Source organism: Lissotriton vulgaris, chromosome 3_1 (genome assembly GCF_964263255.1).
Source record: "Lissotriton vulgaris chromosome 3_1, aLisVul1.2, whole genome shotgun sequence".
NCBI lineage: Eukaryota > Metazoa > Chordata > Amphibia > Caudata > Salamandridae > Lissotriton > Lissotriton vulgaris.
This window is the reverse complement of record NC_141689.1, coordinates 1,242,604,669-1,242,624,082: the sequence shown is the minus strand read 5'-3', so window position 1 is coordinate 1,242,624,082 and position 19,414 is coordinate 1,242,604,669. Positions and strand designations below refer to the sequence as shown.

The following is a 19,414-nucleotide window of genomic DNA, read 5'->3' as shown; positions in this document are numbered from 1 at the left end:
GTTGGTTGCGAAGTGAGGTATGTGGGTACCTATTGTTAATTGATTACATTGCACATTTCATCTTACTGGTGCTTTGTTTGTATTTATTGAATCTATTGTTCAATTGTATTTAACATGTTGTCAATATTTTATTTGTTTTCTTTAATTTCCCAACGAAGGGAGATAATGTTGTATCTTACAACTTCCTGCTGCTCAGCTTGTGTGTATGACTTGTGGGATGTTAGATGATTGGAATGTTGGTGTGCTGTGAATGTCAGTTGGGTGAGGGCTGAGCAGCAGGACAGCTGCTCCTGATGGGGTTGTCGTTATAACTTATGACTTAACATCTTAATTAATAAAGTAACATAAGAATCTACAGTTCCAGCTTCCTTCTGATTACTTCAGTTTACCTGGGGAGAAACCCTCTACAGGCGTATGTACGCACAGGTACTGTAGCTTTGTTTTATATATAGGTTTCTAGCTTCCCCAGCCCTGGAAAACTTGCTGTCTCTAAAAGTGTTATGCTTTGGGCTAGGGTAACAAACGTGCTGCCCAACCAGATAGGAGCAATGACAGGGGCTGAGGCTACAATGGGGCAATTGGACTTTCTGACCACCCACTGGGACCATGACAGTTCAACCCACCCTGAAAACAGCCTTCTAGCCAGCAGCCTACCAGAGTGTCCGGTTTGCCAGGCCAGCTCTCTGGTTGTAAATGAGCTGTCTTGTAAACTCTCTCCCCTGACTATGGTACTGAGCATCAATTTATACTTGATCACATACCGACTGTCTGCCAATTTAAGACTGATTAATGCTGGAGGGAATGCCTCTCACTTTCAACGTCATTAGTTCCATATAAATTAACCCTAAACTGTAAAGAGAAAACATGATTACAAATGTCTTCCTTCTTGCAATGGAATTAAAATATCAAGAGTTTTCTACCAGGCCACTGCTATCAAGAATACACTTTAAATAGATTGCCGATTGCTCCTCTATTTATTATTACAATTTGGGAAATCATTTAGAACGCCCCTGTCTTTAAAAGTGAAGTTTTCGGATGTGTTCACAGTATTGTTTGTGGTGTGTCGGACATTCTGCTTTGCACGTACTGTTAATGAAGCACTATTGCACCATTCTGAGAGTGCATTTTATTATAAAGCTACTCACTACCGACGGTCATAATGGCGCTTTTTAATTCCCAATCCGAAATTATGGAGCCATGGAAAAAATGAAGGGCTGTAATGAAAGGAAAAGGCAATTAACAGCCATTTACCCCTGGCTGCATGTGGCCAATGATGCAGTCATTAACCATGTTCCTAGTCTAACCATTTGCTAACATGTCAACAAGCCCTATCCCTTTCTGTTTCATGTCCTTGCGCCGCACTTTCAATGACTCTAGAATCTAGGCAAGCAACAGTAGTTTATGCAAGTGCTTCTTAACCTGTGGTCTGGTGGCCACTGGGAGTCTGCAAGAAAGAACATTAAATAATGTTAACAAATTCATAAAGTGTGTTTAAACAAACAAACAAATTGCAAAGCTGAAACTTTTAAAACGTTCTGTAAATGTGAAGTAATTTGAAATTGGATACTAAAAATTAATTTTGTACCCTCAGATTGATTCATAGTAACAGTGCATGAGAATCAAACAGAATATAATATGGAGTATGGGGGAAATGAATTTAGAAAAGCTCCAACCCTCCCATTAAAATTAAAATGTTGATTTTTTGTGAAGTAAATAAAATATTTAGGGCCAAATGTACGACCATTTTTGCATGTGCAAGCAGGTTTGTGTGTGAGAAGTGTGGCTCACTGGTTAGTGGAGGCAGACCTGGAAGCAGAGGTCAGCCCGGAACCAGGGTTCAATTCTCCGCTCGGTGGGGTCTTGTGTCCAAAAATGTCCATGGACTTGACAATTTTCGCTCCGGTGCCTACTCGATTCATGGATTCACACTATGCGACTCTGGGCAATAGCTTGCTTAATCTCCACAACGGACCCTCGCGGTGGGATGCCTGGCTTTCACCTTGTGGATACCCTGCCAGGGTTATCTCACAGGGGAATACCAGGACGGGTTCCCTAAGCAAGCGCTTAGATACCGGGTCGGTGATTTGCGCTATATAAATACATGTACATTTACATTTGTGAACCCATTTGCGCATACAAAAACAGCATGGGGAATGTACAAACCCTATTTTGCAACTCGCAATTTTTTACAACTCGCAAAATAGGTTTTTGCGACTTGCTATTAGAAAGGGGCGTTCCCTTCCTAATAGCGAGCGCAACCCTATCTAAGAATGTTTTGCGTCCGCAATTGCAGGCACAAAACACTTGTAAATTACCACCCTCTTCAAGAGGGTGGTAATGCACTCGCAAAAGGGAAGGAGTCCCCAGGGGACCCCTTCCCCTTTGCAAATGCAGAGAAAAATATTTTTATAGGGCAGGCAGTGGTCCCAGGAACCACTGCCTGCCCTTAAAAAATGAAACGATAACATTTCAATTTTTTTTTTAAATGCATCCCGTTTTCCTTTAAGGAAAACTGGCTGCATAAAAAAACCTGCTGTATTTAAAAGCAGTCCCTGATATGGTGGTCTGCTGAGCCCAGCAGGCCACCATACCTGGGAGGGCCTGCCGTTCCCAATGGGGTCGCAAATTGCGAGAGGTTCATTAATATTCATGAGCCTCTCAATTTGCGACCCCTTTGGGAATCTCTAACAGTGTCAAATACACTGTTGTACATTGGAAATAGTGACTCGCAAATTGCGAGTCGCAAAAAACGTGCAATTTGCGAGGCACTATTTCCACGGTCGTACATCTGGCCCTTGACCATATGTGCATTGGTTTGATGGATAAATGTTTCCATAATTTTTGGTATTATTTTGCTGTTCAAATCATCCAAATTGTTTAAGCTGAGGTCCCCGGATTTCAATAAAAACTCAATGGGGGTCCCCGGATTCTAGTAATAATATAATAGGGACTCTGGATTCCAGTAATGATTAAGTGGGGCTCCACAGATGTCAAAAGGTTAAGAACCACCGGTCTATACCATCTGATTACCTGAGGCACTGATAAACTGTGCACATTTGCATTTTATTATGTAAGTGTGCTCTAGGAAAAGTTTATTTTTATTTTTGTGATGGGCTGCTGTTGGCCCTACTATACTCTTGCTATCACTAGTATTTATGTTTGTAATGTGTACCCCTGGTCTCTGAAGACTTTGTGTGGTCATCAAGTCCAAGGCGATCATCACAATTATCCTGCACAACATAGGAAAGCTAAACCAGCTTTGGAACATGTGTAATTGTGATATTCAGAGGTTTTATCTCTATTTGTTTTTCCTATTCTAGTCCAGTTCCGGGTTGTTGCTTTGAATGAAGGATTCCTTCCTGTGAACGAAACGGTAAGCAAAAAAATTGCCATTAGAGTAGACCTCGATAAAATAATTCTGTAGCCTTTGTATACTCTACTTAAATTTATTTTTCTGCATTTGAACTTTCAAGTTTCAAGAGTGTCAACTTTTTGAGAATTTAGATGCGGTTAACTTTTACATGAACACTGTCACAATTAGCAAGTCAGTGAAAATGCAGAGGTTATTGCAGTGGCAATGCCTACTTTTTAGGTTCAAGTCTACCAAACAGCGCAGCTGTGTAGTTTGCTAACAACATCTTGGGGACATTCGGAAAGTCTCTCTGGGAATTAATTCCACCCATTGGCTTTGTGGTTAGTAGCTCACATTTGCTGGCTCTATGGGCCTGATTATGATGTCCGGTCACGGTTGTGGATTGGAACCACCCGACCATAGGTCGGCCGTTCCAACTGCTCAATTTGGATGCAGCCGCCCTATGAGCAGTCGTAAACATCCATTTTGCAGTGGCAGCCTGTGCCGCAGGCAGTAAAGGCCTGCAGCACATGATGCAATTGGAAAATTGATGTTTTTGAACATCCCTGCACCTTGTAGCAGGCACCATGCGGTGCCTGCCACATGGTGCAGAGATGTCAGGCTCCATAGGGGGGTCCCGGAGGAAAAGGGTCCCTGCTAGGGCCTCCAAAGTAACTTTCCGACAGCCTTTACTCCGTCATCATGTGATTATGTGTGTTTCCGATGCTCTGACGGGAAGTGCGCAAGACGGACCCTCCACCAGATGCCTACAATGCGGCGGGCAGAACACAACAGCAGATGTCGGGTGGACTGCAACAATGGTTGGTCGGGTGCTGTCCACCCATAATCGTAATTGTGTCCAGTTTGTTTTAGGCTGTCCAGCTTGAGGTCATCCCTTCCATTGCCCAGGTCCTATTTACTGTATTCTTCCACCAGTTCTGGATTTCTGTAAACAGACCTTTAAATCTTGTTCTTATATTGTCACATTTGCTGTGCATTCAGAGGTCAAATGTCAGGCTCTGTCTTCAAGGGAGCATGATGTTTACTTTTCTTTCTCTGACTTCAAAGTGAGAGGATTTATGTGACTATCATGCTGGCTACTGGGGTTGTGCTTGCTGAAGGCTGTACAATGGTATTTTTTTGATAGCACACAACAAAATTTAAATGGCTGTAATTGAACTGCACAGATATTTGAGAATATATCACATTTAGAAAAGCACAAATAAAACACATGTTTTGATAATTCTGAAGTGTGGTAAAAAACAAATATTTTAAAACGATCAAAACACATCAATATGTTAGGTGATAATATTTCCACACATTATGGTTTGTGCACTGTGTACTTTTATCAATAAAACTGTGTGTCTGTGCAGATGTAATGGTCATTTCAATTGAAGATGTGCTGCCTGCATACTCCACTTTACTCCACTCCACTCTAATCCTCACTACGCTACTCCATTCCATGCCACTCCACACTGTGTCACTGCACTCTGCTGTGCACCACTCCACTCTAAGCCACTACCAATGCACTCTACCCCACGCTACTCTACTATGCACCACTTCACTCTTCGCCACTGCACTCTACACCACTCGGCTCTACAACGAAGCACTCTATTCGCCCCTGCACCCTACACTGTACCACTCCACTCTATGCCAGAGCATTCTATGCCAATCCACTCTATACTCTACAGCACTCTAATCCACTCTGCACTCTACACCACTGTACTCTACCGTGCACCACTCCACTCTGCTCTGAAAGAAGCTACTCTGCGCAACTACACTGACACCACTATACTCTATGCCACAACAATCTATGCCACTGCAATCTACTCTCCACCACTGAACTCTCCACCACTAAACTCTACCCCATTCTTCTCTGCCCCACTGCGCTCTATGCCACTACACTTCACCACACAACACTCCACTCTACACCACTCTCCTGCACTCTATGCCAATGCACTCTATACCACTACACTACTGTACTCTGCATTACTCCACTCTACGCCACTGCACTCTGTACCAATCCACTCTATGCCACTCTAATCTACTCTGCGACACTGCACTCAACAACTCTACACTCTAATCTGAAACAATCTGCTCTATGCCACTGCATGTCACGCCACTTTATTCCACTTTACTCCTCTGCAATCTACCCTGTGCCACTCCACTTCACTCTACGTTGCTGCACTCTAAGCCAGAACAAAAAAACAAAAGTGCCCACACACTCTTTATTTATAATGTAATTATTCTAAAGACAAAATGAAAAAATTCATTAAATCTGGTCAGGTACTTTTATTTATACCTATCACTTATGCTTAGTAACACTTTTTTTTTAGAAAATTATTCTTTTTGACAAAAGAAAATACACATATGTAATCATTACATTACAAACAAGGCAAACTTTACAAAAAAACTCACACAAAGCAAAAATACATCCAAATGACAGTAAACATTGAACATTAAAATTTCATTTGTTTTATCACTGTTTATAAATCAATTTCTTATTCCAAAAACAAAGCAATGTCAAATAACAAGAGCAACACAGAGTATGTCTATTTTTCTGTGGCAATTGATGAAATAGTTAGCTCTTGTAGATATGCCGACGCGTTTCAGGTTCGAGTAACCAGTTCTCAAACCCTCTCATCAGGGCTTTGTTATTTTTCTGTATAGGATGCAAGAAAACAATAAAGTTTTATTGACAACCTGTACGCCTCTAGTCAACCATTCACAATACTAAGTTTCATAGCTTTCAAAACAACGTGGATCACTAACATAGTGACCACAACTTCTTCCTCCCCTCCCAGCGGCGCCAGATGGTGCACCTGGAGGTATGTAAACTTAAGATGAGAGTGTTTGAAAGCTATGAAACTTAGTATTGTGGTCAGCACTCTCACATGGTTTGCACTTTACTTTTTAGAAATAAAGTTGAAACACAGAGACCCATTTAATAGCGCGTCTTCAGTGACATATATGAAACTATCCCTCGCCTGATCAAATTATACAGGTATAACTTGATGATTCTACAAACAATGAATGGTGTCCTCTTACGAGATGTCCCCCTTCATTCCTTCTCCTCACCATCCACTTTTTGGCTTCTTGAAAACACGTAGCTCCCATATTCGTTAATTTCCGTACTCTTCTGCTTCCATTTAAGCTTTCAGTCTCACTCCAATTCACTGGTTTTTATTTGCGAATTTGACTACAGTTGGCATGTTGAGAATGCTATACTCTTTTAAGGTGTTGCAGCGTTAACCAATGGCCTAGAACCACAGCTTGCCTGGCGAAAGAGGCGATTTCTGCCTTACAATCTATCTTTGTCATGGGGAGCTGGTTGTTATGTTCTTGAAGGTGGCACGCCCCTGACGCCAGGAGCGTGCAGCATTGAGTCATGTGACCTACTATAATAAAGAGAGGCCCCGCACGCACGTACGCATTCAGACGCGCGCACGGAGAGCCACGAAGTTATTCCCAGAGTCAGCCTCAGTTATTTCTAGGGCCACGTGTTAGGCCTAGGTAGACTTAGATGCCCCGGAGTGTAGGCCCCAAGGTGTTACCCCTAAGGCAGTCACTCCCCGATCACAGAACACAACAATTGGCGACGAGGGTGGTTGCCGGATCCTCGCCCGGGGTGTGTGTGTGCCCGCTGTCCCGTGGGGCGGCTGCAAGCACATCCCTTGGCTCGTGGTGCTCGTGCCTCGCGGCGTCACACACCCTCACAAGGTGCACCTGGAGGGAAGACTTTCACCCCTGGGGAATCGCAGGTGAGCCGTGCTGCCCAGCGTCAGCCTGCAGCGCGCATCGGTGCGACTGCCCAATAGGCACACTCTCTCCTCGGTGGCTTTACACCCAGCGCCGCACCGGGCCCCTCGGCACGTGCGTGAAGCGCGCTTCGGTCCACCTGGCCCGACGATCGGGGCGGCGCCCTGCATCATCTCACGCTTCTGGCGGACGCGGCGCCTGCCTGTCCCACTGCTGGCCCTGCTCGCCCGTGGTAAGTGCGCCGGTCGCACGCGCCTTCCCGGGCTCCCTGTAGTATACTCCACAGCCACGGACCGGCCCACTCTCGGGTGCCGACGGCCCAGCGCCCAGCAGAGGCCCACATCTGGCCCCTTCGCGCACCGGCTCCGGTGCTGCCCCGGCCCGTCGAAGGCCTGATCAAGCGCTCCCTGGGCGATGGCTACGATTCCGCCCATCGAACCGTTTGTGGTGGAGGGTGCGCCCTCGACTCTCGCCCCGAAATGGAAAGAGTGGGTGGACAGACTCCTAGTATTCTTCGAGGCCACGAAAGTCCACAAGGAACAAAAGCGGGCCATGGTGCTCCACCTAGGTGGCAAGGACATCCATTCCATTGCTCGGACACTCACAGAGGCGACCCCCAAAACCCATCACACATTGATAAACGCCCTAAATGCCCACTTCGAACCCATGGCCAATCAAGACTGTGAACGCTTTGTATTCCGACAAGCGCGTCAGCTGCCGGAAGAGTCATTGGACACCTACCACACCAGACTCAAAAAGCTGGCACTGACATGTGGGTTCCAAGATGTAACAGAAGAGATCCGAGGGCAAATCATACAGGGCTGCGCCTCTGCCAAAATGAGAGAAAGAATACTGGAAGAGTCTGGCAAGCCGCTGGCCGATATCCTAACTCTCGGCCGCACGAAGGAACTCTCCAAGGCCAGGGCAGCGCATATGGAAGCCGCACTGCAAGCTACTGTTAAAGTGGAACCTGTCAATAAGCTCCATGTCCAAACACCATCCAAATGGCACAAAAAGACGACACCCGCACAGGGTGGGGCATCTGGACACTCATGCGGATACTGCGGAGGCCCGCGTCACCCGGCACCAGAATGTCCAGCACGGGGAAAACGCTGCTCAGGTTGTGGCAAGATGAACCATTTCGAAAAGTATGCCGATCGAAAAGATTCCGTAAGCCACGCCAAGCAGTACAGACTGTAACGGAAGGAGAACAGAGCCACAGCGACATGGATGACGACGAGGAGGAAGAACGATCGGTGCACAAAGTACACATGATCGGCACCGCCGCCCGTCGCACCAGAACACTGCCTCAATGTTCAATCCAGGTGGCGGACCAGGACATAATGGCGGTAGTGGACACGGGTGCGTCTATAAATCTCATGAGCACCTCACTCTACAGAAACATGGCCACGCCTCCGGCCCTGAGCCCCACTCCCATCACTGTCTTTGCATATGGACAGGACATCCCCCTCAGGATCCGAGGGAAGTTCCGAGCGGCAGTCCGCCATGGGGACAAGACTATCAGAGCAAACATCTTTGTGTCGGAAGAAGGACAAGGCATGCTACTGAGCTGCAGAGCAGCCGAAGACCTGGGCGTGGTAACATTCGCCTTCGGAGTCCACGAGGAATCAGTACAACAACTCCTCATAGAATTCCCGGACCTCTTCGAGGGCATTGGACGCTTCAAGGGCCGTGAGATACACCTACACGTTGACCCCACAGTACAGCCGGTGGCTCTGCGACACCGTCGCATTGCATTCCATCTTCGGCCGTTGGTGGAAGAGGAACTCCGCAAACTGGAAGCGGCGGGCATCATCGAAAAGGTCTCAGGTCCCACCCCCTGGGTGTCGCCCATCGTAGTCACCCGAAAACCGAAACAGCCAGGGGCAGTCAGGATCTGCGTGGACATGCGCCTCCCCAATGCGGCCATAAAACAGGAGCGCCACATCACCCCCACCATTGATGAGCTCATCGGAGAAATGGCTGGGGCCTGCTGGTTCTCAAAGCTAGACTTACGATCGGGATATCACCAGCTCCTGCTGGACAAGGAGTCGCGAAACATAACCACCTTTTCCACCCACATTGGTCTTCGGAGGTACACCCGGCTCAGCTTCGGGGTCTCCAGTGCAGCGGAGGTGTTCCAGAATGTCATCCAAGAACTGATCGCTGGCATACCCAGGGTGATAAACGTCAGCGACGACATAATGATACACGCCCGCACCATTACGGAACACAATCACCGACTAACACAACTGTTTCGCAGGCTAAGAGACGCAGGGCTTACGCTCCATAGAGAGAAGTGTGAATTCCTACGAACCAAGATAGGGTTCCTTGGATACGTCTTCTCGGCAGACGGTGTCAACCCAGACCCTGACAAAGTGAAGGACATCAAAGACGCACCACACCCCACGACTGTCACCGAGGTCCGGAGTTTCCTTGGCATGGTTAATTATTGCGGGAGGGTCATCAAAGATCTAGCCAATCTCACACTTCCCCTACGCGACCTCACAAAGGACTCCACCCCGTGGACCTGGGGACCGGAGCAGGAGAAGGCCTTCCAAGACATCAAGGAATCCCTTTCCAGTAACACCACGCTTGCGTTTTTTGACCCTCAAAACGCCACCCTCATAGCGGTAGATGCCGGGCCGGCAGGACTGGGAGCCGTCCTAATGCAAAAGTAGAGGGATGAAATGGACTGGACACCGGTTGCCTTTGCAAGTAGAGCTCTCACAGACACAGAGCAGTGGTACTCCAATATTGAGAAAGAAGCTATTGCCATCTATTGGGGGTGCCGGCACTTCCATTTGTATGTCTACGGCAAGCCGTTCACAGTGGTGACTGACCATAAACCGCTAGTGGCCCTGTTCTCGGGAACCTCATCAAAGCCGCCGCCTCGCATCGAAAAATGGCTACTTCAACTGCAGGAATATAACTGCAACATCGAATACCAGCCCGGAGCAAAGAACCCAGCGGATTATCTCTCTCGACATCCCAGGCCAGCCACCCCGGAAGAAATGGATGAGGCCGAAGAAACAGAGGCATATGTCAAGTGGGTGGTCGCGCGGTCATGCCCGCGTCCCCTCTCCATAGAGGACATTGCCAATGTAACGGCACAGGATGCCTGTCTCCTGAGGGCCAAAGAGATCCTCCGAACGGCGAACTGGCATAGAGCCAAGGATAGTTGGAAGGTGCTCACACCAGAAGCTCAAAAAATCATGGAGAGCCTGCATCACGTCCGGGAAGAGCTCAAGGAGGACGAGGCAGGGTGCCTGCTGAGAGGGCATCGCCTAGTAATACCTACGGCTCTAACTGACCAGGTGATACAACTAGCACATGTGGGCCATCAGGGAATGGTTAAAACCAAAGCCTGGTTACGGACAAAAGTGTGGTTTCCCCTAATGGACGACATGGTAGAGAAGGTGGTGAGGTCGTGTGCCGCTTGTCAAGTTACAGGAGATGCTCCTCTGGAAGCCCCGATCATAGTGGAGCCCCGACCCCAACAACCATTGGAGAGGGTCAGTATGGACTTCGGCAGTCTCCCGGATGGAAGGCACACGTTGGTAATGATCGATGACCATTCTAAATATCCTGAAGTGGAGATAATAACAAGCACAAATGCTGAGAGCGTCATCCCAAAAATAGAGAAAATTGTTGCCACTCACGGGGCCATGCGTGAGCTCCGCACGGACAATGGGCCCCCGTTTCAAAGACAAGACTTGGCCATTTATCTGTCATCACTCGGCACTCGACATCGACGCATCACCCCTCGCTGGCCTCAAGCCAACGGGGAGGCAGAGCGATTTATGAGAACCCTGAACAAAGTCATTAGCATTGCCGATGACAAAGGCCAGTCAGTGGAGATGGCCATCTTCACCTTTCTCCGAAGCTACCGGCAAACCCCACACTCAACCACGGGGATAGCCCCAGCCCATCTCCTCATGCGGCGAGTGGTGACTGACTCCATCCCTCACCATCCACAGTGGTCACCGGAAAGGGTGAATGAAGATAGGATTGCGAAGAAAAGAAAGGACACTTTTGCCAAAATTAGCCAGAAGAGAAGGGCGGTGATGACACGCTTCAACAGAGGCGATGTAGTGCTTCTTCGCAACAGGGTAACCAGTGGCAAGTTTAGGCTGAACTATGAAAAAGGACCGTGGCGAGTGATCGGCGTAAAAGGCACCCGCATCACAGTGGTCCGGGGACGGGAGACAGTAACAAGGAACGTATCCCATTTCAAACACTTCCATCCGGAGCCCACAGCATCCTGTCCCCCACGGATTGCCAATGGAACTGAAACTGCAACTAATCCGTCACACCAGGAACTAACATCCAGCCACAAGGTCACCCAGAGTAGCAACTCGAGAGCAGTGAGTGAAGAGGCGGGTGATGGCACTGGGGCCCTCGAGGACATGCCAGATCCGGATGGGGCCGACAGGGAGGCGCCAGGAACGGCCCCAGTCACAGAGACAGACATTCCGAGTCAGAGAGGGTCGCAACACAGGCTGAGAAGAAACCCCACACCCTCCTGTCGGCTACGCGACTTTTTCACGTAAGACTGTTTCAAGAAAAGATTATATGAGTGCAATGTCTGTAACCATGCTCCGCCAGTTCGAAATCATATCTGGAAACAGAATGTGTCTATGAAGGACATTATGATAGACTGTTCGACATTGTTGTTGTTGTTGTTGTTTCTCCTTGTTTTAGGAGGAACGTTATGTTCTTGAAGGTGGCACGCCCCTGACGCCAGGAGCGTGCAGCGTTGAGTCATGTGACCTACTATAATAAAGAGAGGCCCCGCACGCACGTACGCATTCAGACGCGCGCACGGAGAGCCACGAAGTTATTCCCCGAGTCAGCCTCAGTTATTTCTAGGGCCACGTGTTAGGCCTGGGTAGACTTAGATGCCCCGGAGTGTAGGCCCCAAGGTGTTACCCCTAAGGCAGTCACTCCCCGATCACAGAACACAACACTGGTATCGCCATTTACATTTCCGGCCCATTGTGCCCTACAGCGCTCCAACGCCAGACCACAGTCTCAGAAGTCAGCGGGTCTTACAGCAATCCTGGCCTTGGGTGTTAGGGAGAGTCTTCTGACTACAATTATACCATACCTAGGGGCGGTAAATATGAGAGATTTATAACCTGACCTCATTCTTTTCTAAGATACCTTAGTAGGCAATTATTCCGCTAATGAATAACCAAAAGAGAAGTTGCTAATGTTTAGGTTAAATGTGGAATACTGTTGGCATAACAGATATGAATCAGATTTTCAACCCTTTAGATGTCACATTACATCCTTTCATTACCAATCAATAAAATGAAATAGAGGCAGTTATTGATAAACGACTGCTTTTGAAATAGAACATACAATAACCTTACCTATGTTTTAAAAACCCCAGTGGTCCGATTTTCAAAGCGCCTTCTGTAAAACATTTTTGTTTTACTCTTGGATTAGATGTGGCCTGTTTGTGAATTTCTAGGAGTAAGACATACGTACACACAGAAAATATGCTTTGTGAATCAGGCACGACATGCTGCTTGGCAGTTCGTGTTGCATTACAAATATATGTCGATATACAGCAAATAAATAAATTTAAAAAACTGTCGCTTGTTTGTGCAAAGTTAGTAATGGTTTCACTTTTCTCTCTGTTTTCCAGTTCCCGCTGATTTACATTGAGGTGAGTACTCCGTGTGCTGAAAGCTAGATTACTTTAACAATTACTAATCAGAATATAACAACAGCATCTGTGTTTAATTTGTGACCTCCTGCTATGCTTATTACAAATGGCCTGATCTGCCCTGTAGTGGGAGCAAGTTGGCATTCTCACTATGCTAAACGGTGGTCAAGAGGCCCCACCACTAATGGCATGTTCACACAGAGCTTGTAATAGACGTCAGAAAAAATGTGAAGCACTGAATATGCTTTGTAGACCAACCTACACTTCGACAGTACGGAGACTGGTCGGTCCAAAGCCTCATGAAACCTTAACTCTGTTCACATGGGGCGGCCTTCAGAAAAACTGTTGATGGTACCCTCATGGCTGTGGGAGTATTGGATAAGTCGTACTAATGCTACTAAAGTAATTGCAGCTTCCTGCTCAAAAGCAAGAGTGCAGCTTCCAGTGCTGTCAAGCTAAACCTTGTCACGGATGACACACATTTGACATTTGATTTTATGAGTGATGTCGCCCTTAGCAAAGTGCCGTGCTCAAAGTATTAAGCAGAGGGGGAGCAATTGCTTATCATCATAATTAAGGTGATTCTGTCTTGTTTCAGGACCCACAGCGCAACCATGTCTATCAATGGCAGCAAGTGACGACAGGAGGGGGCATCACGCAGCTCTCCTTTCCTTTGTCAACTGAACCTATACAGGGATCATACAAAGTAAGCGTGACGCGGGTCGGAGCCGCAACAGTGGATCATTCATTTATAGTGGAGGAGTACGGTAAGGAGCACTGTTCAATAAAGCTTTACACCAACTGCTTGATAGTATCATCAATAGAGAAGGGTTACAATATACTAAAGTCAGATCTGAACGTCATGGTCCATGCTGCATAATGCTATAGGAAGAGGTTACAAAACCGAGGCAAGCGGCTTATAAAGGGTGGTGTAAGCCTTCTTCTGTAACTTCCTAATGTTTGTCTTTCTGTATCTTTCTGTATCTTCCCTTTTAATTTAAAACGGTCTACCCTTAGTGCATGGAAGGTTCGAATAGCCTTATTGCCCTTCTGCCTAGGTCTATACCTGTTGTTAAAGGCCCTCACTCTCATTATAGGTTCTCACCTGCGGATCGGGCCTATTACTCTGGTTCAGGTCCTTTGACTACTGGTATAGTGGGCTATAAGGCTATATTTTACCTCAGTGTGGCATTAAATGATGAGAACCTACAAGGGCTTGTGTGAGATGCAAATACACAAGAAATAGTTGATAGAGCGACATGAACGCATCTCTGTAAATATTAGGCTCAAGTAAAACAAGCATAGGCAGTCGCAAAACGTGTACACAGTATCATGAGAGAGATCAATCTTAAGAAAGTAAGACAGGAGGACACAATCCTGAGGCACAGGCATCTCAGAAAAGATGAGTTTGGAAACTTTTCCTGAAGGCTGTTATTGACCAGTAATAGGGAGCTAACCGGCGTGTCTCGCTGTTTGGCTATTGAATACATTTGAACACTGGACTTCAAAGATAAGGCTTCAGATTTAAGGAACATACTATTGTACACCAAATAATGCTCATTTGACCAATTTCCTGCACAACTGGAAAATCTGCTTGGTGCCCACTTGTAATTTGAAATTGCTGTCTTCTTCTCTTGAAAGCCATGTGGGTAAAAAGCACATCAATGCGTGATTCAGTCAAATGTCTTTAATTCTGATAGTAGCTCAGCAACCAGTTCCAATATTTTTGGGAAACTTGGGTTTCACCTAGTAAGCACGCTCAATTGAAGGCATTGGCTTTTGTAGTCAAAGCAAGTGGCAACCAGTGATTACACAGCAGCTAGACTACCTACAGAACAACAATCAAAGTATTACTTAAGATATATTGTCCGGGTGGGAGTGGGGGCACTGTCAGGTAGCTATTGACTGGGATCGATATAGGAGGCATACAGCATTTTATATCATATGCAAAACACTGTTTCAGAAGCGGGCTGGTATTACAAGATAATGAGCAGGCTCATCAATACATATGCATGGGTTTAGCATGAGTCTCACATCTGCATGTGCCTTTTCTTCAGTATCAAAGAAGGCAGGGCCTTATCTGCCCAACAAACTGCTCCCTATCTTATTCGCCATTAACACGACTGCTTTCATTTTCCAGTTCTGCCAAAGTTTGAGGTTTTTGTGAAGGTGCCCCAAAAGATCACCGTAATGGAGACAGAACTGAATGTGAAAGTCTGTGCACTGTGAGTATAACATGGAGAAACCTGAGTATAATGAATGAGGAACATGTAAGAATCTAAAAGATAAACAGGGTTGCCATACATGAAACAATGTGAGTGAGGGGTGTAAAGACCAGAATGGAAAACAAGAAAATAGAGTGAGTAAGAATAAAAAGCATGAGTATACAGGCACAAGATACTGGTTTCTTCTGCCTTGGTCTGTATTTGCACCAATCATCTTTGATGGTCTTACTCTAGGGGCACATGCATCATTGAAAATTGCATTCGCAAAGGGTCCGAATCGCAAAATTCTGCCGTTTGCGAATGCAATTTCATTATTTGGGATGCATCACAATTTTTGTATTGCTCGCAATTTAAGAAATCACAAAATTGTGATTTCTTAAATTGCGATTGCATTTAAGGAATCTCAAATTGGGACTTCTTAAATGCAATGCATAAAACTTAAAAAAATAGCGAATTCGCACTTAGGGGGAGCAAATTACCATGAGGTTGAACCTCATGGTAATTTGCGAAAACTTTGAAAAATGCACTTTTGTGCATTTTTCAAAGTTTCATGTTGTGCACACACATGCCCTTAGGGCATGTGTGTGCACAATATATGTGCACAGATTGATTTCAGGGGTGCAACAGGGTGTCCTTTGGACACCCCTGCCTCTCTGAAATCACATTCTCAATTTGTGATTCGCAAATTGCTAATCGCAAATTGAGAATCTCTTCCCATTTATTCCTATGGGCCTCTAGGCCCACAGGAATGAATAGGGAGCTATCCCTTAATTGCGATTCGCAATTTGCGAGTCGCAATTAAGGAATTTTAAGAAATCGCAATTTATTTAGCAATTTCTTCATGCATAGCCATTTGCGATTCCTTCTTAGCTATTCCTTATTTTTCGCTAATAAGGAATCGCAAATGGCCATGTTGATGCATGTGGGCCATTCCCTTTTAATCGTCAACACTGAGTGACCTGGTATGTTGTCTGGTTGTACCTTATCTTAAAGCTAAAAAAAGGATATATTTAAAAAGTTTAATGCAAATAAACCAAACTTCGGTTAAAAACTGTACAAATCATAGTACCACACTCTTGCACTTAGTATATTGCTAATAGCATAGTGCGAGCTGAGCCCAATTTCTTAAAGAGGGCTCCGGTTTCATGTAATTTATATTTTTTACATTTCCATCTGTATTGTCTGCAGCATTTCTATAGCACTTTCATTTACATTTGCCAATATTGATTTTTTGTGTAATTGTTGGTATTCATCATCAGTTTTTTCTTTGCTCTTGAAACAAAAGTTGCAACTAGTGTGTTTTCTCGTGCATGTTACCTACTAATGTACACTCTCACTTGGATACCTTTTATGTTTTAATGGCATAAGTAGTCATATACACTACAAAGGTAAAATCCTCTAAAACCTTTGGCTTTTCATTACTAGCAGTTGTGGTCTAGTTGCAGCCATTCTAGCTTAATTAGGCAATATCATCCCCCTATTTGAACTCTTCATGCTGCCAGCCCGTCAGTCTGCACAGCCATTGTCTTGTCAGCTATGATCACCAGCAGGCAAATCCACTCAATAAGTTCCAATTTTATTTTTTGTTTTTAAAATAAATACAGAAAGTAAAAAATATTGTTTTCCATCTCGAGTTATATGTAAAAAGAATTAAAAATGGAACCCTGTGAGCCTTATTTATAAATGGTCATGCTAATAAGATCGATTTATTAAAAAAAGACAAAACATAAGGCCTTATTTAAATGTTGGTGGGAGGCAGTCATCCACCATGTTGACAGGGCAAATTACTCCACAGCCATGATGGAAGTGCCCCCTGCCAGATTTAGAAATGTACACTAGCCCAGCTTACATTTCTTGCATTTACAGGAACTGCTGTCACTGCAGGTTCTATCAATGCATTGTAAGTTTGACGAACGGCTCTCTCAATCTGACTAAGCTGTATATTAAATTTACAAGATGTCCAGACCATCAGCTCTTCAGACCAGCTTAAGGAAAATTGCATCTTGGATGCAAGTCAATCTACTTAAACTTAATGGCAAAAAGACTGAGGACCTGATTCTGGGGAAAAATAAAGACCTTCGGGGCCCCCAGCACTGGCCTGCCGAAATGGGTACCCTACCCCAGCCTACCCATCAAGTCCGCAATTTGGGATTCATTATTGATGACCAATTATCAATGAGACAGCAAGCAGTGAAGGTGGCAGCCACCTCCTTCACCATTCTCAAATGGTTGATAAAATTATCTGGATGATCCCCTGCTCCACTCGAAGGACCGTAGTCCAGGCACTTGTGACTTCAAGACTGGACTGTGGCAGCATCCTCTATTTGGCGGCAAACAAGAAAGTAATACAGAGATTTCAGGTGGAGCAGAATTCTGCTGCCAGATTACTTTGTCGAATCCCTAAAACTGATTCCATCTCTGGCTCTTTGCAAGATGCTCATTGGCTCAAGGTCACAAACCGTTTTAAATTTAAAGCCTTGAGTTACATGTTTAAGATCAAGTCTGACACTGCCCCTCAATCTCTACAAGACTTAGTCCACCCTTACCGACCTCCATGTCTGTTACGCTCCACTACTCAGGGGAAATTTTTGGTTCCCACGGTCGAACTCTCACCGATGGGTGGTCGCTCATTTACCTGTCTTGGTCCAACCTTATGGAACTCTCTCCACATATTGCTCCGGAATGAAACAATATATGTGAACTTCTGTATATGTTCCTGGCTGTTCAATCAATAATTTCTGATTCTTTTGTTCCTTCAGGCTGGCGCTGGGAAACCATTTTTGGGTAGCTGTGCGCCTTATGAAATCAATATGACATAACATAACAACATTTTTTGTTGTTTTCAAAATTGAAAATCCTAAAGCAGAATTTTCTTTTTGAAACTAAAAAATCAATGCCCCCTGCCCACGGGAGTTTCCTTTCATGGCAAGGGGAGCATTGTGCACTTTACAATGCCCCTCAACGCCAGGATTTTCCTGCCATGAGAGGCATTGAAAAAAAACTGTCTTTCGACAATCTAAATTAGGCAGGGGGACATATAGTCAAACCTCCGATGGCCCGACTTCAGAGATGGAGTAGTCTCAGCCATCGTCAAACCATGGTTTGCCTCTATTTAAATCGGGCTGGAGGACCACAAGGTTGGTGGGGAGGGAACTCCTCTGTTGTTGCGACAGAGTTCACTCTCTTGTGCAGATTTAAATGAGAGCCCTAGTGTTTCACAGGCTGTAGCACTTTCTGCATAGTTAGAATCAACTTAATTATTTTCCGTCTCAACTCCCTATTCAGCTCACAAAACTGCATTACTTAATGCCTTGTTCCAAAAATATTCAGATCAGTCTGCATTCAACAAAGTTGTTAGGAGTTTCTAACCCACTGAGCAATGGAAAAAGATCTTCGAAATGCCTGGCCACATTCTTAGGTATCCAAACTGTGTTGCAAATGCTGTGCCTATTGTTCCAGCAGAAACATTCATCAGGTTAGTAAAGAAGGACAAGTGTAAATGATACCTAAATCCAGAGCTAAATGTACAATCCGTCAACCTAAAATGTAATTTATGTGCCTAGGAGACACCCTCATTGCAAGCTCCTACAAGATCTGAAACTTTACAAGTAGGCAGAATAGTAAGCCAAAACGTTCACACAAATTTTACTCCAGGCTTCCAACATGACTACTATCAGCTGTCTCAGCAGGTTTGTTAACGTTCCCTTTTCCAAACATGTTCCTACTGTAGCGACTATGGAAACAAACACAAGATTGCATTACTAACTCGTAGCCATTGCTAGCTTTGAGCTAAAGAACCTTTCTTCTACCTAGAAGTTACACTCGGTCCCTCATGCCCTTACTTCCTCTCTTCCTTTCCTCTTTCTGTCCCTCTGCTCCATTTCACACAACCTACTTTACCGCCAGTCTCCCCATGCACACATTCTTCTCTGGCCTTTTTTCCACAATCATCTCCCTTCTTACTCATGTTCACTCTTTCCTTTGTCTCCTCTGAAAGGTACACATATGGGAAGCCTGTTGCAGGGACGATAAGCGTTGATGTCTGTAGACATTTTTCAGATAGCTATTACAATTGCGGTCCTGAATCTAAGGCGATTTGTGAGACCTTCACAAGGATGGTAAGTAAGAATGTTATTAATAGTGCAAAATCCTCACACCAGCATGTAACAAGAATAAGTAGTAGGCATGCATGAAAGGTTGGGTATCCTTGCCAAGGGGTACAGTGCATGAGCCAAAATAAAATGGGTGCCGGTGTTCATAGTTACTTACATCTATGGTTCCCACACAGAATATTCTGTGACTCTTAATCCTGAGATACAGGTGTGCATATTCCTACATGGTGTCCCAACTCTAAGGACTCTGTGTCCTTAGAATCTTTTGGGGGTTTTGCTGTGGAAAATC

The 19,414-nt window shown here is 45.4% G+C and overlaps 1 protein-coding gene across 1 annotated transcript in view; it reads left to right on the top strand.

Moving 5' to 3' along the window:
* LOC147727726 (alpha-2-macroglobulin-like) overlaps nucleotides 1–19,414 on the top strand; it is a 1,118,600-nt gene that overhangs the window by 265,693 nt on the left and 833,493 nt on the right. Inside the window, exons 4-8 of the mRNA XM_086961723.1 lie at nucleotides 3,321–3,373; nucleotides 12,768–12,788; nucleotides 13,387–13,555; nucleotides 14,929–15,013; nucleotides 19,011–19,131. Coding sequence (XP_086817849.1) covers nucleotides 3,321–3,373; nucleotides 12,768–12,788; nucleotides 13,387–13,555; nucleotides 14,929–15,013; nucleotides 19,011–19,131 — 449 coding nt within the window. The remainder of the gene's footprint in view (nucleotides 1–3,320; nucleotides 3,374–12,767; nucleotides 12,789–13,386; nucleotides 13,556–14,928; nucleotides 15,014–19,010; nucleotides 19,132–19,414) is intronic.